This window comes from Coprinopsis cinerea, assembly GCF_000182895.1.
Source record: "Coprinopsis cinerea okayama7#130 chromosome 3 map unlocalized cont3.3, whole genome shotgun sequence".
Lineage (NCBI taxonomy): Eukaryota > Fungi > Basidiomycota > Agaricomycetes > Agaricales > Psathyrellaceae > Coprinopsis > Coprinopsis cinerea.
In genome coordinates this window covers 2110556-2133059 of record NW_003307542.1, presented here as the reverse complement: position 1 = coordinate 2133059, position 22504 = coordinate 2110556, and the positions used below count along the sequence as shown (strand labels likewise).

Below are 22504 nucleotides of genomic sequence, written 5' to 3'. Positions count from 1 at the left end.
GAGTCACAACTTGTTATGCAATCATCTTCATTCCAAACATGGATATCGCTTTGTAAGCCAAGTACTTAAGCCCAGCCCTCCATTCTCTTTCTCTCCATATTCTCCTCCTCCTAACCACACACAATATGGCCTCCAACGAAGAACCTCAACAACAGCTTTTTACCTGTCTCTCATGCAGCATCGCGTTTCTGTCCGCAGAGGAGCAACGTACGCCCCAATCTCTCTTTTCCATCCAATTAATCCTAATCTCTTCACCTTTTCAGGGCTCCACTACCGCTCCGACCACCATAGGTACAACATGAAGCGTCGTGTGGCCGGTCTGCCTCCCATTAGTGCTACCCTTTTCAACCAGCGTGTTCTCGAACGCAAGACTGAAACCGCAATCACGACAACTCCAAAATCGATGACTTGCGAGATTTGCAAGTTCGTCTTTTCTTTCCTCTTTCTTCCCCGTTCTTATTTCTGACCTATTGATTACAGCAAGGTTTATACCTCTGAGAACACTTACAAATCTCACCTTCAGTCCAAGAAGCACCGTGAACGCGAATTGCAAGGTCTGGTGGCCAAACCACCCAAACCTGCCGTGACCCGGGAGGAAACACCTGCTGCCGATGCTGCCGAGGCGACAGAACAACCCATCTCCACCCCTGACGCTCCACCTGCTCCTCCCTCTGCTCCTGCCCCCGCCACACCCGCGGCCGAATCTGACGAAGACATCGAACGAACAATCGAAGAAAAGATCGCAGCAGCCCGCGCACGTCTTTCACCCCTCGATTGCCTCTTCTGCCCCCACAAATCCTCCTCACTCGAAGATAGCCTCACCCACATGTCCCTCTCCCACTCTTTCTTCATCCCGGACGCAGATTACCTCATTGACATCCAAGGCCTTATCACCTACCTCGGAGAGAAAATTGCCGTCGGGAACGTTTGCATTTTCTGTAACGAGAAGAGCAAGGGCTTTAGGAGTCTAGAGGCTGCGAGGAAACATATGATCGACAAGGGTCATTGCAAGCTCGCCTATGATACCGAAAACGACAGGCTCGAACTAGCGGATTACTACGATTTTAGCTCGTCCTATCCTGATTCTCAGCTCATTCGTCGCAAAGTCAAGACCCCCAAGGCGATCAAGGAGTCTGAAGAGTGGGAGGACGTTACCGACGACGATGGCGAGGATGCCGATGAAGTAGTGGATGTTAGCGATTCCGAATCCGAAGAGGACGAGCTCCCAGAATCCCAGATCACGTACGGCGACTCGGAATACGAACTCGTATTGCCTTCAGGTGCACGCATCGGTCACAGGTCGATGCGCAGATACTACGCTCAATCCTTCACTCCCGTCCTCAGGGGCAAGAACCCAGACGATCCCAACTCGGGCGCCGCCCTTGTTCGTCGCTTAATCGCAGACAAGAACTCTGCTCTTGTTCCTACAAGGGGTGGTTTTGGCGCCTTTGGCGCTGGTACCGTCGCCGTCAAGGCTCGGAACCGCGGCGAAGCCAGGGAAGCTGGCCGTCATGTTAGAGAATTCAGAGACGTCCGCAGACGCGAAGAATTCAAGACCAAGGTGGCATATATTAACAACTCCCAGAAACACTTTAGGATGCCTTGTAAGTAACCCCCCGACTCTCTTCCTCGTTGCTATACTCACCAACATTCTAGTCCTCCAGTAGTCTCATCAACCGTTGTACACATATCATGGTTTTTCTGTATATCAAACATATTACGAATAAAGACATGCAAGTCTCTACTACGCTAGCTGGTGTCGAAATCAATTCGGTTTGAAAGAGTTCAACGTTCATTGGAGGGAGGTATATATAGACTGTGCGTCATAACAAGCGAATGCAAGAATAAAAAGAAATGAATGCAAGACGAGCCAAAAATAACGAGTCGACGACAAAACAAAACGAGGTATAGCGAATAATTATAATCTAGTACAAATAAGCTGCAGGAACAACACCCTCACGGCCCGTTCGGACATGGCGCGCATACCACCATCTACAAAGGTTCGATTAGCTGCTTCCTTGGCGAATGAGAGATATAAGACTTACGCAGGGTCACGGTCATCCAAAACTTCCAACTCATCACCCGCAGATATGGGCAACTCTCCCTCACCATTCCCATCGAACGAATATCTTGCGTGCGCTGGTCGACTGACCTCTTCCGCAAGCATTCCACCCATGGCGTCAGATGGGGTCTCAGCCCTTGCAAAATTACTTGCGTCAGGACCGAATGGGTCGGGTTCTGACCGAGACCTGTCGTCATCCTTCTCGCTATAGTCTTGGTATGGACTTGCTCCAAGGATCGTAGTCCGAGTAGCCGCATTGATGTGCTCCAGGAGTGACGAGGGTCGGTGGTGGGTTGAGTCTCCGTCATCTTCCTCGACTTCATACTTGTTCATCTTCTCATCCTTGCGGGAGAATAACGTCCACAGAATACCAATCAAGGCCAGCAAGAAGACAACTCCAGCTGCAATGGCGATGGAGATCAATATGACAACTCCAACCGCAAGGAATTCTGTCAAAAATATCGCTTAGTTGCAGAATTCGGAGATGCCACGGAAATACTTACTGCGTTGGTCAAAGCTGAAGTCCGCCAAAGAACGGAACAAGGATGCAACGGACCCTGAAGAGCCAGTGGTAGAGGAGGAGACGATATAAGGGATAATGTTCTTTCCATCAAAGAGAGCGGAAGAAATGTTGCCGTGCGCAGAATCGACCAGGGAACCCGAAACAAGGAGAACGCGATCTTGTTGAATGACACCCTGCTCTTCGTGAGTGTTCTGGAGAGGTACCATAGAGAGCGAGGCAATGGTCGAGTCGGCACTGAGAGTGGATTCTGCATTACATGATTAGCATGGCGGAACTATGCAACGGAGCGTGGCCACAAACCAAGGGAAGACCAGTTGGAACCATCCCAGTGGATCAAGAAGGGACCGGATTCACCCCTACACAAATCATCAGTCCCGTCCCAACACTTGAAAAGTCAACTCTACTCACTGTCCGGCCGCAAAGATACTGCTCGCATTGCGGTTGTTAACTTCAACAGCGGTAACAGGGCCAGGGAGCTCTGAACCAGTTCCAACAGTAGTCCAAGTTGCATTCCCAAATGCAAACTGGAGAACGTTGCCGAGGGTGTTATCAGATAGCATCAGGGAGCCTCCTACAAACATCACATCATCCTGAAAGAATCACATCAGCGTCCAACACCTAGAACCCCAGACGCATAAATAAAACTTACTAATGCGTGAACAACAGAAGCGACTTCTCCCTGAATACCACTGCCGAGGGCATTCCACTGCTTAGTGCCAACATCCAACGAACAAACAGCTTGACAACGCAAACTGCCAGCTTGATCGAACGATCCAGCAACGATGATCATACCCTCCCTCGACTCGGATTTGGAAATGGAACGAACGACGACGGAACCGCCTTGAAGGGGCTGCAAGCCAGAGACATCCCATTCATCCTTCTCCAAATCGTAGATGGCAATGCCGTTCACGTTGTTATTGGGCAACGTGAATTCGCCGCCAACAAAGAGTCGGTTTCCGTCAACCAAGACAGCTCGAACGACACCGTTGAGTTGTTCGCCGAGCAGTGCGCGGACTGCACCAGTTTCGGGATCGTAGATGGCGACGGATTGGGCGGGGGAAGATGTACCTGGGGCGACGAAAGTAAAGTTGCCTCCAAGGACAGCCACTTCGGTCGATCCGTTATTCCAAAAGGCGCCTGCGAGGACGGCAGGTGCAGGGGATTCAGGAAGGGATGGCAAAGGTGCAAGATTACTGGGACTAGATTGCCTCGCGAAGACCCGGGGAAGCTTGAGATGGGAAACCCACGTCCTCGTCCTTGCCCTAGCATGGAGGTGACGCCTTGCATCAGCAGAGGAACCGGAAGGCGTAGAAGACGTTTGGCGTTCTCCGGCTCCCAAACCAATCGAAAGGGGGCTGACTTGAGGAAGCCCGTCGTTCTCCGAGTTTTGCAAGAACACCATTCCGGACGCTCCGTACTTCCTCGCCGAGCCAACGTTACCAGCTACATACTGGGTCGAGGACGTGGCGTTGGCGATGAGGGTCATGCGACCAAGGGTGAATCCTCCAGGGTTGCCCCATGACGAGGAACGAACGTCCCAAGCCGCAAATCCACCGGCAGGGATCGTGACATCAGAGTCAGGATCAGCGAGCTCAGTAAAGTTGCCCAAGATCTGAACCCGTCCGTCCGTCAAGCCAACGCTGGTAACTTGGCCATTGACACCAGCACCGAGTGAATCCCAAGAGTCGCTTTCGATGTTGTAAACGGCAACTCCGCGGAGACGGCCGCTGGTGGATCCGGACTGAGTGTCGCGGAATGAACCACCAACGAAGAGCAAGTCACCCTCGATGACGAGAGAGGTAACAGCACCGTCGAGACCACGGTCGGGCAATGAAACTAATGCGCCATCACGGAAAGCGACAATATTGGATGCACCTTCAGCTGAACCCGAGGTCAACGTGAAGCTACCACCAAGGAAGATGGCACCCGAAGGATGGTGGGCAACAGCATTGATGGATAGTGGATTGGCAGTCAGCTGGCCGCCAAGGGCAGCAAAGAGGTCAAAGCCAATGCTATCGAGGGCGGTGATGCTGGAATTGGGAAGGGCGTTGGTACCATCTGCAGTGATGTCAATGGAACGAGGCCACTCGAGGAAACCAAAGGCACGCTGGCCGCCGACAGTCGTGGTACCATTTCCGTTGCCGGACTCCGAGGGCGTAGCGGAACGAAGGACCAGCTGAACACGGTCAGCAATGATCTCATAGCGGCCATCCGCCCCGGTGCCAACTGGATCCTCTGCAAGCGACATGGTGATGGTGGTCACAAAGTCTGGTGAGGAGGGTAGGATGGGGCCACTGTAGATCAGGATGGACGCGTCTTCGGTGTTTTGCTGAGATACGGTCATGACGTTGGGCGGGAGGCCTGCACCGGGGAAGACGACAACTTGAACCGATGTTCGACGGTCGCAGTCTTGAAGAATGGTACACCCTGGGATGAGGAGGTTGATGTCGTAGTTTCCAGATGCAGAAACATAGGGAACCCAGGTGAAGGTTGGTCCAGAAGCAGCGGGGGTTCCCACTTCAACGGAAGAAATGAGGACGTTCTGTTGGGTGGCTGCAATATCGGTGTTGACTTGCTTGACAGCCCAGTCGCCAGTACGTGTGGTGTTGGAGGGGTTGGGAGCATAACAGGAAATGCGATTGTTATCATCGATAGAGGACGCAAATGCACCTGAGGAAAGCAGCTGCAACATGTGCAAGCCCGCTGATTGACCTCTGAAGCCTGAAAGCGTGATTTCAACACCAGTGATGGCCAACGGGTTGCTGAACAAAAAGTCCTGGTAGAGGACAGAAGAATCGGTCGAAAGAGGGCATGGGTCGGTGCAAGTGCGGTTTTCACCAGTGGCGGGATCGAGATATCGCAGTTCTTGTGGGCCGTTGTCTGGGATGGTGGTAACCCTGGACAGATGGTCAGATTAGCGGGCAATGATGCAACAAGGGGATACCCAAACACACCTGAACTCGGTTGTCCCACGGTTGCTTATGAAGGTATTTCCCAAGCGAATGCCGTTGGCTGCGATGAACTCAAAGGCTCGAAGCGTGATGACGGCGGTGGTTCCATCTTGAGCAAACCAAGTGTTTCCTGGGCCATCATCTTCGGCGACAGGGCAGAGGATGTTGCGGATATCGCTGAAGCCATCTTCACCGGATGAGGGTGAAGCGACGATTTCTGCATCTTGGATGGGAACCGGGACGAGCGATGACGAGAATGGCGTAGCACCCGTTGAGAAGGGCACGCTGGGATTGTTGGTGCCGTTGAGTTGTCGGGGACTGCCAAAGGATGCGACGAATGAGCCGGCGAAAAAGATGCTCGAGTCGGAAGAGTTGGTTGTTATGGAGGAAACTTTGGCTTGAGCACCGGTGAGGCCACCAAAGGGCGGCTGCTCCCACTCGTTGGACCTTGGGTTGTAGACGGCGACGGCAGCTGCAGGGGACGAGAAACTTCCGCCGACCCAAACCTTGTTCTCCTCTCCGTCGCAATACAGGGCCTCGACCTCGCCATTTGTGCCTCCTGAACCTGGTGTGGAGAATTGGTTTGACTTTGGCGAGTAGATGGCGATGTTTGAGGCATCGATGCCGTTTACTGAGGAAAAGAGGCCTGCAAAGTAAAAATCGTCGGCAAGTTGGCAACCGGCGAGAATGCGGCCGCCAGGGTTGGTAGAGGCGAGTCGCTGGAGTGAACCACGCTCGTCGCGGGAGAAGAGGGTGGATGTTGCGGGGTCGAAGGCTACAGAGTCGTTCTGGAAGAGGTCGATACCGGCGAAGGCGCCAACGAGGGCGACCTTGCCCATGCGGTCAAAGTCGACGTGGGGGACGGCGGCGAGGACGCCATTGACGACGGCGAGGGCCGTTAGGATATTTGAGGACGTCGTTGGTCTCATGACATGGAGGAAAGAAAGAAAGAGAGACCTCAGGGGGGAGGACACCGCGGTGTAATGAGAAAAGGAGTGGACAGATTGTTGACAGGTAGAGTTGAACGTAAACCACGCGTGGGACTCAATCAACATTGATTCAAACAAATATTTCTATCTCAGAGCCAACTCAGAGCTTGAACTCGAGGTCCCGGTCTGTCTTTACAGTAATGTCACTCATATCTACAGTCATTCCAACACCGTTGAGGAAAGGAGATCCAGTACCAAGGCCCCTGCAGAAAATTAATATTTATTTAGTTCCACTTTGGATGAATATTTCAAATCCGACGACGCACTGAGGGTACCGGAAACGGCGGACAGGTGGCTGCATAGCATCATGCACAACCAGGGTGTTCCTGGCATCGACTTGAGAGAGAGCAGTGTGCTTTGCGTTGACAGACATCCAGTACTCCCGCGGCTTGGTGTACATGGCGATCCAGCGCGTCAAGTAGACGTCGTCGTTGGGAGCGGGGGCGTATTTGTAGAAAGCAACAGCGGCGACACCGAACAGAATCACATTTCGCCAGAGGGGAGTTCCAAAGCCTTGATACGAATGAGCATCCTCCAAATGGAAATGGTACGTCCATACGCACTTTCGGGAACGGTATAGTCTGCGCCTGCTGGCTCTTCAAAGCTATGGGATGAGGTCGAGCCATTTCGTCTGGCGGTCAATGAGCGAGGTAAGGAGCGGGTCGAGCAGCGCAGAGCGCTCCTGGCTGCGAGCATCATGCTTGGTGTGGTCGTTGTCGTCGGTCAAACCTGTTCCGCTCACTGCTCTCCCTTCGGTCGGATTCGCAGGCCATCGCCATTCAAAACAAACATGCCCAAACTTTATTGACAGCAGCACTACAACTCAATAAGTACTCTATATATGTAGTCTATGGAATAGGTTACTCATAATTTGTAGTGACCTGCAATGAGGTGAATAAAATGCTGAGGTGGAAAGAAATGGAATACTTGCCAAAAATCTAGTCGCGATTGCGCCGTTCCCGTAGCTTCTCCCTCATCTCATGGGCTGCCCGACGTGCACCCTCGCCACCAGCCCATCCTCGTGCCCTCAACCAATGAACAATTCGTGGTGTGAACGCCGCCGTGAGGCCAACGCGGACGGGCAGGAACAATGTCTTGTGGATGCCGTACGCAAGCACAATCATGGCGTACAGCCCTTCCTGCCCTGCAGCTGCGGGATTCCGTCCAGCTGGCTCCATTTCATCCAAGCCAGGCTCTGCAGGACGAGAGTGTACGAGTTCCATCACAGTCTGCTTGACTGTTGCCGCTACTCGAGACACGTATTCCGCGCCGAGCAGATTGACGCCGACGAATGCCACTCCAAAGTCGATGACCGATATCACCAGGTAAACTCCCAACGCATACCACCCATAGGACTTGATTAGATGCTTCAGCTTTTGAGAAAGCGAGGCATTGGGTGTGAATTGGGGTGTAGACGGTGTCGGCGGTGGTGAATGGGCTAGTCGAGGGGTGGTTGAGGTGAAGGGTCTGAAAAAGCGGGTAGTTTGTGGTTGTTGGGTGAGTCTTAGTCTTGTTACTGGGAGTAAAGGGGCGGCAACACGGGGAGCAGCGTTGAAGAGTCTGGATAGCGGAAAGCGGACCATGGCGGCAGAGTATTAAAACGCACTTTCCCGTTTTTGATCTTGACCCAAAACAGACTCCGCCCAATCTTATCGTCGCACCGGGCTCTCTCCCTTGAACCTCTTGACTTTTTTTCTTCCTCCCCCCTCCTCGTCGTCACCTTGGTCGTCGCACAGTTTGGAATGCCGGAACCTTTCGAGGGTCCCGAGAAGCTCCTCGAACTCTGGTTCGAGCCTAGCGAGACAGAAATACAAGGCGGTCTCCGCGGCGTCCCAAGGGAGTCTTGGGAGGAGATGCTCGACATCGTCCGCTGCAAGGTCCTCAGCGTAGTCAACGGCGAGGATCACGACGCATACCTTCTCAGGTTCGTCCTCGTCCTCCTCTCAACCATATTCTCAAAATGCTCACCAGTCACGCGACCCATAGCGAGTCTTCCCTCTTCGTCGCATCGCACAAGCTCATTCTCAAGACCTGCGGAACGACCCTCAACCTTCTCGGACTTCCACGAATCATCGAGATCGCAGCCCAGCAAGCAGGTCTTCCCATCGTGCACAGATGTTTCTACTCTCGGAAATCTTTCATGTTTCCGGATCGCCAACAAGGCCCTCACAGGGACTGGAAGGAAGAGGTCGAATTCCTCGACAAGATATTTTCAAACGGAGCAGCGTACACCGTCGGAAAAATGAACGGAGACCATTGGCTCCTCTATCTTACCGACCCAGACGAACTCTTATCTCCCAGTCCCATCTCCGAGAAGCCCTCTCAAAGTCTAAACGGCGACAGCCCAAACTCACCCGTCCATCTCGACTATACCATAGAAATCCTCATGAGCGGCCTCTCTCCGACAGCCCGCGAACACTTCTTCCTCCCCGAAGACGTGGAATCCGAGGACCCCCAACTAGCATCCGCTCATGGCCTCAAACTCTCTGAGAAAATTGGAATTTCCGACATCTTCCCTTCTCACCTCACCACTCTCGACGCCTATTCCTTCACTCCTTGCGGGTACTCTTCCAACGCCTTGATCAAGTGGGGGGAGGATTCACTCAACTCGGAGGACCATCCATTGGCACGGCAATCGGGAGAGGGGTACTATACGATTCACGTTACACCCGAAGCAGGTTGGTCGTACGCCAGCTTTGAATGCAACGTTCCCCTTTCTGTAGGCCAAAGCACAGAGTCCAAGATCATCCCAGACCTCCAATCGCTCATCAAGCGAGTGGTTTCAATCTTCCAACCGAACCGACTCACCCTCACCCTCTTCATCTCAAGCGCGGACAGTGGCGACTCTGTTGAACTGGCTCAACGCGACTTCAAACGTGCACTCGACGACCTCCCCGAAAGCGCTTTTGGATATCCACTCAAAGGACCGCCCAGACGCTACAGACGCACGGACAAAATCAATTACGAATTCGGAGGGTACGATCTCGCGTTCGCCAGCTTCGAACTCAAGTAAAAAATTCCATGTCGTCACAATCTAGAGTCTAGACCGGCTATGTATACTACCTTTTCCTTACCTATCGTGTACCATCACTCTTATAAACCACGACCTGACCGCAAATTGAGGCAACGGATCAACACTCTTCGACCGATGAATGCCCGTGATGTCATTGTCCATAGTAATACAAGAAAGTGTCGTTCCGAAGTGGGTGAATCAAGGGGTTTCCGAATCGAGAGGGAGGGAAGCATCCTGGGCCTGTCAAGGTTGTCAGCTAGGCTCGTCTAGACAATGGATCTGACTCACCATCTTTTGACGACATCGTTTCTCACACTCGACTACCTGCCGAGCTTCCTGCGCTTTCATCTCCGACAGAGGTCTTCGTTGAATACGATCAAGAATGGTATCCAATTGCACAAAGTTGCTGTCGTTCTCAGCGAACCGTCGATGCCTAGAAGACGTGACATGCTGGACCTAGGGTCAGAATCTATACATGGGCACACGGAGCACAACATACCGATTTGAAATCTTCGAACTTCTGTCGACAACTCTCGCAGTAGCCAGGTTTGCTTCCTTCCTCTCGTTTCGGAAGTTTGAGCGTATTCGTACTCTTGCTCTTTCGCAAGAGGGGTTGCCGGTTGGGAATCACTGATGGAGGATCCATATTTCCCAGTTTCTTGTCTTTGCCAAGCGCTTTGCGCGACGTCAGGACTTGTCTTTTCAACATTCCATCCATCGCAGAGGGAAGAGCGCCATGGCGCAACAGACTGCCGGACGCAGTCGACGTCGTCCCCGTTGTCGAAGTGATGGTGACACTGTTTCCAGAGGCAGCCATGTAGCCAGAAGCATTGCCTGACACAAGGAAACCGGAAGCGTTCGCAGATTCCAACGCGTCGCCGTCCAATTCACCCTCTTGGTTCTCCTTCCCCTGTTCCACCATGCGCTTGTGTAGGTTGTTCAACGAAACCGACCGTCTCAGGTCGCCCATTGCTTTGACGTGAAGCTGAGCCTGCTTCCTCGTCTGTTGCATAACCTGCTCTTTTCGATCCGCCGCCTCCGCCTTGTTCTTTGCTTTCTGCGCTCGCTCCCAACGCGCCTTCTCCTTCTCATCAAACCTGATAAACGGACCCCGCGCCTGGGGGTGACAATGCAGAATCGGCCATGGTACCTTGCCTTTCTGGTCCTTGGTTGGTGGATACTCATGTACCGCAATCGTAGCCACTTGATCCCAGATATCCTCCACAAGAACAAAGAAACTGCCCTTGGCAAAGTAACGATAGTCGTGTCGTCTCTGGAGAGGGTCGCGATCCGAAGGTCCGTGAATCTTCTCTTTCGTCAGGAGCCGCTCCAACTGTCGGGTTGGTGGTGGTTGGGGTTTAGCAGGTGCTTGAGCAAAGACAGACGTTGCATCCAAACACCGAATCAAGACACTATCCAGTTTGGTAGAATTCCAGATCTTGATGCCATAGCTGGCGGCTTTCGCCACAACCTCGTTGTTGTCCACCCTAAGAAAAGGAGGTCAGTCGAATGGCTAGCCACACGCGGTTCAACACACCGTGACTTCAGCTTCACGGGGCTCTTGATGGGATATGGCGAATGCTTGTGGTTGGGATGGTTTTCCTTCGTCTCCTCCAGCTGTGGAACAGGTTTGTCTGTAATCAGGTGTGTAACGCTTCTTGAAAAGAAATCTTCCACTTTCTATCTCAGCCATGAGTGACGTGAGGTGGAAAGGTTTAGAAGAGCAGCATACCCCTCCTAGCTGCTCAATCCGCAGAATAAGTTCATCCACGATACTCTGCTTTGCTTGGATGTTTTCACAATCGACATAGAAACTCCAATTGGGAAACGCCCTTGTGTACTTCTCCTTGAACTCGTGTCGTTGCTGCTCACGTTCGGCGTGCCTGTCCTTTTTCGATTCGCGGGTCGATGTATTGCTCGAGGTCGGTTTAACGCGCTTCTGGGCGGCCCTGCTGTCGTCCCGCTCGGGGGAGCGCGGTCGTTTGAAAGAGGGCAACAATAACCTGGGCCTATTGGGCAGAATCGTTGGCTGCATCGAGCGTGTCGACAACGCCCTCCGTTCGCTGGTCGTCGCCATTGCCAGACCGAGTTCAAGAGAAGGAGAGAGAGAGAGAAAACTAGAAAACAACGGCGGGACGAGTCACGACCGAGTGGCGGCCGACCTCGTTGAACGTCACGCGCTCGTCACGTACACGACGCGTGCAAGCAAAGGGCGCGATCACGCGACTAGAGGTCACATGGTCTCCCGTCGTCGGGTTTCCCCAGTTTGGGTCTTTGGCTTGGCTTGGAACAACCTCTTGCGCCATGTCGGCTTATGGTACAACTCGCGGAGGCTTGCCACCTTCAGGCCAGCTTGGAAAGGACAAGACAACCGACTATCATACAGCTCTATTTCGCCGTCTCGCCTGGGAAGGCACAGTTCCCATCGAAATCCGCGTCGATCCCAAGGAACTACCAGCAAACTCGGATAGAGGACTAGAATGCTATTATATCCAGGCTCCTCGAGTCAGCTACCTGCCCCTTCTCCTCCCTGAAATCAGACGATTCCTTATGGACGTCGTCTTTGATGAAACAGCGGCTTCAGGCCTCAAGGAGGAAGATTGGTGGTTTGAAACTGAAGAGGGAACAGTCATGAAATGGTGCGTGATCAATGTGCTGAAATACGATCATGACTTAGTATTTCCCCGTGAATCAGGCACTGGCCAATAGGTCTCCTGTATGATACTCATACAATATCCATGTCGTTGCGAAATCAAGGACCACACCATTCTCCCAACTCTACAGCGGCAGTCCCCCTCCGCCTCATCCTCCACCTAGCATCACCGCCTATGGAAAAGCTCCTCCTAGGACCTAGCCAGGAGTCGTGCAAACAAGCCTTCATGGGCCAGATAAAAGAAGCGGATTTCATTCGCTGGGGAAGTACCAAGCGAGTCACGGGTCTACGAAAGAACGAGCAGGATGGTATCTGGGAAGGGATCAAAGAACGTAAGGTGCAATGCACGACTTTCTTCTGACCCGTATTCACACTTGCTTCAGACAACTTTGACGACTACTGGCGTGTAGCCTCCAAAGTTACTCCCGCAGCCGCACCGTCTTCGACGTTATCTCCCCCATCTTCATCCCACAGCCGTCCAGCTTCTACCGACACTGGATCTGCGATTGATCGGGATGGTGCTTATAGTGTCCGCAGTATTCCTGTTCGAGTCTATCTTCCTGACGGTCCAACTCTGCAAGAATTCGTGCCACCACTTTTGGAAGATGGTATGCTCTACCTTGTACCCTCTTTTGTGTTCTAACCCGCCCTATTCTAGGTACACCAAACACCCTGGGCAACTTCCTCTCAACTCACTTGTCTTTACTCTTCCCTCCTCGACCCCCAGCACCACCTCCATCGCGTTCGAACCCTAATCCGCAACCTCCGTCCGTACCCGAGTTGGCGTATGTCCTCATCCAAGGTGTCGTCTCACCTCCGGAAGCCGAAATGGCGTGGCTGGGCGTTTGCCTTTCCGGCGCAGATGGATGGCTGAACATTTGCATTGGTATCAACAGGAGCTGAGCGGTAAAGCCCAACCGCGAGTCGGTCGCTTATGAGTGATAGATACCCTGTACCTGGGCTTTGTTTACGCTAAAGTCAAGGTTGTACACCATCCATAATATACACTATAATACAAGCACATATCTAGTCCTCCTCCCCCTCAGACGTCGAATTTGACTATCTGTTCCTTCCCCGTTCGATCGAACTTTAACATTCGCTTGGCAACGCAATTGTATACAATTCGCGTTGGGTTTTGAGCGAAAGCGCTAACAGACAATCCGGGATTCGACTTGGCCTTGTCCCCAAGGACTTCTTTCATTTTGTTCATAGGCATGGCATGACCAGGTACTGCTAACAGTTCATAAAGAACATAAGCTATGAGAACCTGTTGCACTGTAACAGCAGATGCATTCGTGCCCGCTGAAATGGAAGACTGGCTCGGGGAATCGGGTGCAGGGGTTTCGTTCGAAACTTCCTTCAACCGCGCGCTAGTCACATGCATAAGCACCTCCCGACAAACAGAAACTATCACAATGGCACCCACATTACAGTTTTGGCATTTGAAGAGCGAGGTAGCTGAAGTACGTCCGCATAAATTGAAACTATCTTGAACTTGACGCGAATGTCTGTCAGTCGATATTTCATCAAGATACCAATGACTGCACATACCACGATGCGGTCGACCTCGGGAGTGATACGAATATGACCGGACCTCTCCTTGGACTGAGCTTCCACCTGAGGCGCTTCTATGGGCGGATCAGGTTCCATGATAGATTTTTCTGTTTCCACCACGACCTCCGGCACAGGCTCGGGTTCAGGAGGTGCCTTGATGACCACAGAAGGTTCATCTGCAACATCATCTTCAGGGACGATTGGGTTGATTGGTGCAAATCGAGAGAAAGGTGCAGGTGCGGGCTCTCTCTGGGGAGTTGGCATAGAGAATGAAGTATCACTCAGGTCGTTGAAGTCTGCCTTCTCATCAAGGAGCAGGTTGGGCGCAAACTTGAGTGCACGCGATGCTTCTGCCGGCGTCCCCCAGAACTTGTCTTCTGGAGAGGTGGGTAACTCAGGACTCTTGACTGGAGGAAGAGGTTTAGCAGGGGTGGAGGTTGATAGTTGTTTCTTCTACACGAACAGTGAGAAGAGTTGCGGACGTAGACATCTACGAGGAACGTACGCGTCTGTTCAATTCTTCTATTCTGGCTTGTAGGGATGCGATGGCCTCTTCCTCTTGCTTGAGTTTTGACTTGTTAGAAGGGAGTTCGGGTGCAGCAGGCTTTGTGGATGGTTAGACACAGGTGTTCCGAAGAGAAGTCGCCCTTACCTGTTGTGTTTGAATGGAAGCTTGAAGCGCCTTTATACGCTCCCGAGTTGCGGACAGTCGCTCAAGGACATCCATGAGTTGTGCGCGAGCGCGAGGCATAGGTTTTATATCGTTACTGGAGTACACTTTCAGAATGCAATACATGAAGTAGGACAGTGACCTACTATCTATGAAGACATTTCAACGCGGCTTGAGCATATTCCTCTGGTTCAAGATCGCGTTGCCTGTCTTGTCTTCGTTGTGGATTCCTTCGCAAGGGTGTGGCACCCACAAAGTCTATCCGTTTCACCTGGGCTGCCTGGGCGTCTGCCTCGTATTTTGAGGAAGCAGACTCGAGAACGAAGAGACCGATCTCTGTGGAATCGACATCGCGAATGAGGTCGCCCAGTTGAGCATAAAGCACGGCATGGGTAAATAGCCGCGTATCCGGGCCTCCACTAGCAATCTGTGAGGCTGTCGACTTTATGGAGCGCGTCCTTTGAGAGAGTCTATCGATCTGGTCCGAAAGCAGAGCCGCCATTTGTGAAGAATGTCGAAAACAGATGCTGGTGCTGTGGTCGCCGACATGATCGCTCGCGTTGTTTGTCAGTGTGTGTAACTCAAGAGTTCCCCTTACAGAGTCGCCACTTTCTTGTCGACTTCCCATGACCCTCCTCGCTTCTCTTCTTGCTTTCTGACCTGAACAATCCAAGACAGTCGCCCACGACGACAGCGACAGCTGGCAACGAAAACCACAGCATACACCCAGCGTTCTTCAAGGCCCCGTCATGTGGGAGCCGCTACCGCTCATCGTCTACGGATATGCCGTCCACCCCCTTTCTCCCTCTCGGAGAGAAACCAGGATCTCCACAAGGAATAGGCTATCAACAGTCACAGAGGTCTCTGTCGATGATCAGCAAAATAGAGATGTCGTCAATCTCGAAGTAGGAGATGAAGTCTACGCATTCGAGCGATATATCCCTCCCAACGGTAGGGAGACCGATGTTTGGTACAGAGGGTCAGTACAGCATTTGTCAAATTGACTCGCTTCTTACCACTATATAACCCCCACAGATATGTTGTCTGCCCAACGAAACGTCCGCCGGTAACCTGGGCGTCTGACCCCTCGTCAGTCAAGCCGCCCGTCAAAACAGAGGAACCTCAGCAAGTGTTTATCGGAATATTCCCCGCATCGCACATCTACATCCGTGACGAGCTGTCAGATGCCGAAGGACGACTTCCCGAGCTGGCCAGGACGCTGAATGGAAGCACGGGAAGCAGTCAGGGAGGGAATTACGGCCGTGTCAGTCCCGCGGAAACCTATTTTTACTGGAACAAGGAGAAAGGCAGCATGGGAATGGATACCTTGCGCGAAGAAGACGAAGAAGACTATTATGCAGCCGCTCGAAAGTCCTTCAGGTTGGGCCCTCCGCCTGAACAGGCAAACTCGTCGCGCGCTGGACTTCCCGTCTATTCCGCTAGTATCCGCTCCGCCTCTCCTGCCGGTTCTCAAATCGCGAAGCCTCTTCCTCCTCGACCATCACTCAAATCTGGGGACGACACCGCCTCTGGCACAGTCCAGCCCATCATTGACGAGATCGCATCTGCGTTGAGAGAATGGCACAATTTGATGTTCCAGTACCTCGCCCGTCGCGATTACCAACTCTTCCACATTGTCAAGGACCAAATCGAGGCACTGCATCTTGGCCGCCGACAGTTACTCGCCAATACCTTGAGCGCGGAGGAGACCGTTAGCATGCGCCAGGAATGCGTTACCAAACTCGTCGTCGGTAACCTCATTCAAGGGCTGGATGTCATCGTTCGACACCCAACATGGGGCGCATTGGTCACTGTCGACGTAGAAGGAGAACCTGACCAGAACAGTTGGGTCAGTGCAATTCGCATGTACACCATGCAAACAGCCTTGGCCTACCTCGATGTCGCTAAAGAAGACCCCAAGCTGGGCGTGTTGCGTGCCAGCTTTGATCACAGCAACCACAACCTTACGCCTACCCCTGCTCATTCGGTATTCGCAGAAGCAGCTCAAGTTCACCGAAAAACGCGGTCGCGCTCACTCCGCCTTACAGGAATAACCGCGGTCGAAACCAGCAAGGCGGCCCCTGCTCAATTCTATCACCTCTTCTTCGAGCTACGAGCATTTGTGGCATCTCTGTGCTCACCCGGCGAAACAGTGGAGCTTTTCTTCTCTCTCTACGCCAAGGCTAGCTCGCAATTCCTGACCGAAGATTTTTGCGTAGTCCTCAACCATAATGGCGTTTTGGCGCGCGACCCGGCAAGTCGGATTCGTACCCTTTTCACAGACCTCTCTTTCAGTGAAGTCCGGCCTCCAGTGTATCTCGTCTGCCGCATAGTTCGAAATGGGTCCTTGAAGATTGGGCATGACATCAGCTCCGGGGTGCCCTACGCACGCAGAGGCTCCGAAGGACACGTTCGGGGGGATAGCTCAGCTTCTCCCATTGTCGGATCACCTCTCTGGACACCGGATGTCGGCAGCCCTTCTTCTTACAGCCCTCGTAGCCCTGGCGCAACCGATGGTCAATTTAGGCGACCATTCGGTTGCGCTGTTTTGGAGCTCACAGAACTCGCAAAAATGGTACACGACCAAGCTGACGCTTCAGCCCTACGAGAATATACCATGCCCATCTTTGTCCCTACCAATGAAATATCATTTTCGACGCTCCACCAACACATCATCAACGGCAATACCAAGGAGTTTGAAAGGTCGTCTCGGTAAGTGAAGCTCCTGATTAGCGTCGCGCGGGGTGTTGATTCTCCAATCACAGTGCCGACTCGGTGGCCATCTCGGTCAAGTCCTTCCGGGGCAATTTGCAGGCAATCGTCCGTGAAAACACTTCGACCCTGCAGGGCATCCCCCGCACCCTGCAACTCGGGTTCCCAGACGCTGTGTTCCCCGGCGAAACGCGTAACGAGCTCTACATCAAGCTCTGGTCAGGAGAGTTCTCTTCCTCAAGCTCAAGCTCAGGTCGTTTAAGTGTTTCGAGCTTCGGCCGTCAGTTAGGGTCCGTTGGCAATACCATGGAAATTACAATCGAACTTCGAGACAACGATGGAACAACGATCCCGAATTCGATAGCGCGGGGAAGTGGCGAAGAACCAATGACATATTTCCACTCGATGGTTTTCCAGAGGTTCAATGAACCCACTTTTGGTGAACTCATCAAACTCCAGCTCCCTTCCAATGGAGTACCCCAATGGCATCTCTTCTTCACAATTCGCAACCGAGGCCGCACCTCTTCCAAAGGATCCCCCGACAACGGTGACAAACCTTATGCATTCGCCTTCCAACCCCTCTTCCCTGAATCCGACACTTTCCTCGAAGATGATAGCCACGTCCTCATCCTCTACCGTGCCGATAAACTGCCTCAGATCTCTGCGGCCACTTACCTCTCGGCACCATCTCGCTTGGAGAATGGGCAGAAGATCGAGCACCTTGCCATCCCTGCTGATATGTCCAGATTCACACCGCCAATGCGGGACACTATCACTATCCGCTCCTCCTTGTGCTCGACCAAGTTCACCCATAAACCGGTGTTGTCGCGTCTCCTCAACTGGGAAAAGCAGGAACAAGAAGTCCTCGCCGGTATCTTGACCGAATTCACGTTCATTGGCGAACGAGAGATCGTCAAATATCTCGCAGATATCTTCAACTCGCTCTTCGGCATACTGGTGTCCTCCGTTAACCAGTCCGGGGAACTCGACCTTCTCGTCTTCAATGCACTCGTCACAGTTTTATCCATCGTTCAGGACCGCCGATTCAAAAACTTCCAGCCCGTTCTCGACGTGTACATTGAGAAGCACTTCAACTTTGCTTTAGCGGCTTCCCACATTATCCATTCCATGAACCGACTCTTGGCCAATCCTGCTTCACCAGAGTCGGCGACACACCTCCGTGCGGCGTTGAAGGTGTGGCATTACATTTTCAAGTTTATTGCGCGTTCGCGGGAATTGCAAAAGGCCAAGGAATTGGGAATGGGCGGTGGCGCGACAGCTGAACACTTGGAGAGCAAGTTCAAGCGAGAGCTGAAGTCACACCTTGCTGAAGTGACACGAATGATGTCTACCTCCTCGCCTCCTTCCATCATCGGTACTCAAACTATCGCGTTACAGCACTTCACCTCCATCCTGCCTGAACTCGCTAAAATCTTCAACACGGTTGAGCTCGTCTCCATCGCGACCACCTTCGCCAACTCTGTCACGGCTGTCAAGGGTAAGATCGTCATATGGAAGCTGATCATGTATCTTCAAATCGTGAAGAGCTTCCTTTTCGATAATCCGACCTCCCGACCTCTGTTGGCAGCAGCCGTTGTTAGTTGGATTCAACCGCATTTCGGACGATATGACGAGTATGCCCACACTCATATCTCCGACTCTGAAGCGACGAAGGATGCAGCACGCGTCAGTTGGTTGGAGAGTATCCGGCTATGTGTGACAATTATCGCTGTCATGCTTGACAAGCTTGACCAGCAATTGGTCAATCCTGCAGTCAAGAATGACCTGAACGCGATAAGACAGGAACAGGAGAATATCGAGTATCTCATCCCGCTTATCCCAAGGTATGTTTCGCCGCTGTTGAATGAAGCGGAGCTGACCTGAATTTCCAGGTTGTTGGATTCGTATCGAGAGATTCAAAGTCCCGCCTCCAAACATGTACTGGACCGCGTCCAGTCGCCATCTACCGCCAAGGCTGCAATCCCGGTCACCTTCCCAGAGTCCTATCCGTTCTCGCTTCTTTCATCGTGGCCGAAGGAAAGGCAGACGGGTCCGACGATCAAGGAAGACGACGGAACGTTCTACCCATCACTGGGTGAAACGGCCATCGTCTTCTTGACCCTTGTCTTGTCCGCTCCCACCGCTCATATCCTCTCGTTCTTCGAGTCAAGCTTTGACATCGAAGGTCGTGAACGCTTCGTCAACCTCGTCTCGACGTTTTTCAAAGTCGCGACCTCCATCTTGGATAATGAGGCCTTCCCCAAGACGTGGCTCAATGTCAACGTCCTCGCCCACAAGGTCCTGGTCAAGATGATGGATCCTGTTGCTACAATGTTGGTCAGGGAATTTGTTCCCAGCCAGGATTCCGAGATCGAGTTCGACGTTACTCTCTGGAAGGACGGGTTCTTTATGTTGCTCAAACTGCTCTCTTCAGAACATCTGGTGATCGAAGAGTTTAGCCCGCAGGTCGGCGCTGTTTTCATTTGAATTGGATGTCCGCTAATATATTAATCAGAAACGCCGTGCCATTTGGCGGTTGGCGGGGGATCTTCGCGGAGAAGGCGCTTCCATCTTGTTGAGCATCTGGCAAGCACTAGGCTGGTCGGAGCAAAACTCGACGACTGGGGAAGCTCTGCGATATGGGGTACGTCTCACTATTGTGTAATTGTGTGGACAGCCTCTCATCATGCCTCAGGGCTATCAAATTCACCTCCACCCTTTGGTCGGCCACGTCGTCAACCTGTGCCTCAGTCATCACGATCAACTGCGAAACAACGCTGTGCAGATCCTCTTCAGTATGGTCGTCACACAGTTTTATCAGCATGGCCACTTTGACGCCATTGAACATGAGCTTGTGATCAAGCTTGACTCCCTTTTCATGTCTGATAGCAAGGGTGACGACATATCAAGGGCATTTTTCGTTGGTCAGCTCAGGTATCTCTTTGATACTTCTGAAGTGCATGACGAGCTCCGTGAACGCGTGGGCCACTTTTTGGACTCGGTGGATATGTTCCTGGAGCTGTTGCTGAGCGTTCGCGCGTTGCCAGAGGGAGAAGAATACGCTGATGACCGAGTCATTGCCACGGTCGGTGTTTGCGTTTTTGGTTTACAAGTAGATGCTAAGCTACCTCCCATTAGCTCCGACTCATGAACTTTATCCGCCGCATCGGTCGGGACGAGATCTACATCAAATACGTCCACCAACTCGTGAACATGCATCTACAAGCACAAAACTATGTTGAGGCGGCGTTGACTCTCAAGCTGCATTCGGACCTGTATGAGTGGGATCTCAATTCATTCTTACCACCCATGGAAGATCTTGGTCTGCCACAACAATCGCACTTCCATCGCAAGGAGACGCTCTGCTTACTTATTCTGCACTATCTCGGTACGTCAAGATTTCGGTTCACGGTGACGTATGAATTCATGTCTTTCTAGGCAAAGGAAAGGCTTGGGAGAATGCAGTTGACATTTGCAAAGAATTGGCTCATCAGCATGCCGAAGTCACATTCAACTAGTAAGCATCGATGGTGCCTCATCCCCGAAAAGTCATTGACTGCTTTCAGTACAAGGCTGTCCGAGATTCTCAGACACCAAGCTAATCTCCTCGAAAACATCATGAGTGAACAGCGATACTACCCTGACTACTATCGTGTCACGTTCTATGGCAATTTCCCTCAAGCCATCCAAAACAAACGCTTCATCGTGCGCATCAAGTTTCTTCACTACCCCCAACTACTGACCTATTTTCTAGTACCGTGGATATGACTGGGAGAAGTTTGGCGCATTCTGTGAACGAATGCTCAACAAGCACCCAGGAGCGCAGCTATACAAGGCAGCAGGCGAACCACCAGCCGATATACGCTTCGGCAGTGACCAATATATACAATGCACTGCAGTCACGCCAGAGCCTAATCGCACGCTTTCTATGTTTACCAATCCTGAGGTGCCATTGGCAGTCAGGACCTACTACGAGCATTGGTGAGTTCATTGCTCTTATGGCACAAGTCCTAAGGCTGACATTACCGCAGTGGCATCAACTTGTTTAGTTCAGTGCGTCAAGTTCGCCGAACGGACCAAGACGGGCAAGAGGAAATCTGGATAGAAAAGACCTACTATACCACCGAAGAGGCCTTTCCAACTGTGCTTCGCCGGTCAGAGGTCGTCGACGTCATGGTTGAGGAGATCTCTCCCCTCGACAATGCATTACAAGAGGTGACAACCAAGACCCGGGAGCTCCAGACTCTTCAGGTCAAGTACCAATCCCTCGCTAAAACGACCCAAACGGTTTCAACCAGCGCCCTCGCAATGTCCCTCAACAGTGCAGTTGATGCGCCGCTTAATGCTGGTATCAATATCTATCGCCAAGTCTTCTTCCATCCAGACTATATTGTGCGACACCCCGAGCGCGCTGAAGGCGTTGAGAAGTTACGCGCTGCCATCGACGAACAAGTCCGCGTTATCGACAGTTGTCTCAAGCTTCACGGACACCTTTGCACGCCCGAGTTTATCCCCTTCCACGAAGCACTTCAGAAGTTCTTTAGGAAGAACTTCCGAGAAGAGATTAGGAGACTGGCAGTTGACGATGATACCCTGTTGTCTTCCCGAACCCCGGATACCCAGTACCCTCCTTCGACGTATGAGAGTTCTGTCGCTCGAAGTCAGTCGTCTTCTGGTACAGCTCGCAACCCCTTCGTTATCCCCCCTCTCAATTTGGGCCGGCCTGTTCTCACCCCGCCACTGCCTTCTCCCACAAGTACAACGCAGCAAACATTCCACAGTCACCAGACTCCATTGCAACGCCACCTGGCTCACCTGACTAAACACGGTATTACAGCGGTCTCTTCAGCACCAGGTGACGCTGCGACCAGCGACAGTATCGACTCGATCGAATCACCGCACAACTCGTTCGTCAACGTCGGGAACAGTGTCCAACCACAACATTCAGCACAAGCTTCTGGTACTTCGATCATGAGCGGTACTTCGTTTGGTTCTTTGAGGGGTCGATTTTCACGGTTTGGGAGTCTAAACTTTGGTAGACGAAACCAAAATGGGGCTTGAAGTCATCTTTCATTATTCTATTGCTTAATTTGCCTTTTTTTTTCCAATGTGTTTATTTACTACCTATTTCGGATGATACCATCTCCTGTGGACGTTGTCCTTAACTTACTCATGAAATACCACATAGAAACCAACTTGATTGCCCAAAAGGATGAACAAACGATATACATACACCACATACCAGTGCCGAAAAGTGAAATAATGATACAGAAAATGCAAGAGGAGCGACAGCATGGAATGACCGACAACTAATGCTACAGAGAGGGGCGACGCAAAAAAAAAAGGAACAGATGTTTTTTACAACGAAGGAATGCCA

At 52.1% G+C, this 22504-nt stretch overlaps 9 protein-coding genes across 9 annotated transcripts; 4 read left to right on the top strand and 5 right to left on the bottom strand.

Annotated features, from left to right (window-relative positions):
• The first annotated feature begins 119 nt into the window (after nucleotides 1-119).
• CC1G_07413 (cytoplasmic protein) lies at nucleotides 120-1742 on the top strand. Its single transcript, XM_001830446.2, has 4 exons — nucleotides 120-207; nucleotides 264-423; nucleotides 481-1604; nucleotides 1657-1742. Exons 1-4 carry the CDS (start codon nucleotides 126-128, stop codon nucleotides 1665-1667), a joined length of 1377 nt encoding a protein of 458 aa, XP_001830498.1. The 5' UTR covers nucleotides 120-125; the 3' UTR covers nucleotides 1668-1742.
• CC1G_07412 (hypothetical protein) lies at nucleotides 1680-6465 on the bottom strand (the record flags this gene model as incomplete). Its single annotated transcript, XM_001830445.2, has 7 exons — nucleotides 1680-1992; nucleotides 2046-2511; nucleotides 2566-2832; nucleotides 2886-2941; nucleotides 2994-3175; nucleotides 3235-5482; nucleotides 5540-6465. The coding sequence occupies 7 exons, from the start codon at nucleotides 6463-6465 to the stop codon at nucleotides 1926-1928; spliced, it is 4212 nt and encodes a 1403-aa protein (XP_001830497.1). The 3' UTR covers nucleotides 1680-1925.
• A 160-nt stretch (nucleotides 6466-6625) lies between these two features.
• Nucleotides 6626-7224, bottom strand: CC1G_07411 (hypothetical protein; the record flags this gene model as incomplete). Its single annotated transcript, XM_001830444.1, has 3 exons — nucleotides 6626-6728; nucleotides 6792-7038; nucleotides 7089-7224. The coding sequence occupies 3 exons, from the start codon at nucleotides 7222-7224 to the stop codon at nucleotides 6626-6628; spliced, it is 486 nt and encodes a 161-aa protein (XP_001830496.1).
• A 239-nt stretch (nucleotides 7225-7463) lies between these two features.
• On the bottom strand, nucleotides 7464-8108 carry CC1G_07410 (hypothetical protein; the record flags this gene model as incomplete). Its single annotated transcript, XM_001830443.1, has 1 exon — nucleotides 7464-8108. The coding sequence occupies one exon, from the start codon at nucleotides 8106-8108 to the stop codon at nucleotides 7464-7466; it is 645 nt and encodes a 214-aa protein (XP_001830495.1).
• An 89-nt stretch (nucleotides 8109-8197) lies between these two features.
• CC1G_07409 (adenosylmethionine decarboxylase) lies at nucleotides 8198-9630 on the top strand. The gene is made up of 2 exons (XM_001830442.2): nucleotides 8198-8449; nucleotides 8512-9630. The coding sequence occupies exons 1-2, from the start codon at nucleotides 8268-8270 to the stop codon at nucleotides 9536-9538; spliced, it is 1209 nt and encodes a 402-aa protein (XP_001830494.1). The 5' UTR covers nucleotides 8198-8267; the 3' UTR covers nucleotides 9539-9630.
• A 19-nt stretch (nucleotides 9631-9649) lies between these two features.
• CC1G_07408 (hypothetical protein) lies at nucleotides 9650-11615 on the bottom strand (the record flags this gene model as incomplete). The annotated part of the gene is made up of 5 exons (XM_001830441.2): nucleotides 9650-9778; nucleotides 9827-9988; nucleotides 10038-11025; nucleotides 11076-11218; nucleotides 11271-11615. 5 exons carry the CDS (start codon nucleotides 11613-11615, stop codon nucleotides 9737-9739), a joined length of 1680 nt encoding a protein of 559 aa, XP_001830493.2. The 3' UTR covers nucleotides 9650-9736.
• Nucleotides 11616-11842: 227 nt separating this feature from the next.
• On the top strand, nucleotides 11843-13094 carry CC1G_07407 (autophagy protein 5; the record flags this gene model as incomplete). The annotated part of the gene is made up of 4 exons (XM_001830440.1): nucleotides 11843-12177; nucleotides 12234-12523; nucleotides 12575-12799; nucleotides 12850-13094. The coding sequence occupies 4 exons, from the start codon at nucleotides 11843-11845 to the stop codon at nucleotides 13092-13094; spliced, it is 1095 nt and encodes a 364-aa protein (XP_001830492.1).
• Nucleotides 13095-13233: 139 nt separating this feature from the next.
• CC1G_07406 (hypothetical protein) lies at nucleotides 13234-14917 on the bottom strand (the record flags this gene model as incomplete). The annotated part of the gene is made up of 6 exons (XM_001830439.2): nucleotides 13234-13561; nucleotides 13618-13685; nucleotides 13743-14198; nucleotides 14251-14349; nucleotides 14398-14512; nucleotides 14562-14917. The coding sequence occupies 6 exons, from the start codon at nucleotides 14915-14917 to the stop codon at nucleotides 13234-13236; spliced, it is 1422 nt and encodes a 473-aa protein (XP_001830491.2).
• Nucleotides 14918-15050: 133 nt separating this feature from the next.
• Nucleotides 15051-22188, top strand: CC1G_07405 (cytoplasmic protein; the record flags this gene model as incomplete). Its single annotated transcript, XM_001830438.2, has 11 exons — nucleotides 15051-15394; nucleotides 15451-17127; nucleotides 17181-18971; nucleotides 19020-19593; nucleotides 19643-19771; nucleotides 19823-20212; nucleotides 20266-20515; nucleotides 20566-20644; nucleotides 20694-20832; nucleotides 20882-21108; nucleotides 21159-22188. Exons 1-11 carry the CDS (start codon nucleotides 15165-15167, stop codon nucleotides 22186-22188), a joined length of 6516 nt encoding a protein of 2171 aa, XP_001830490.2. The 5' UTR covers nucleotides 15051-15164.
• Between the last annotated feature and the right edge of the window lie 316 nt (nucleotides 22189-22504).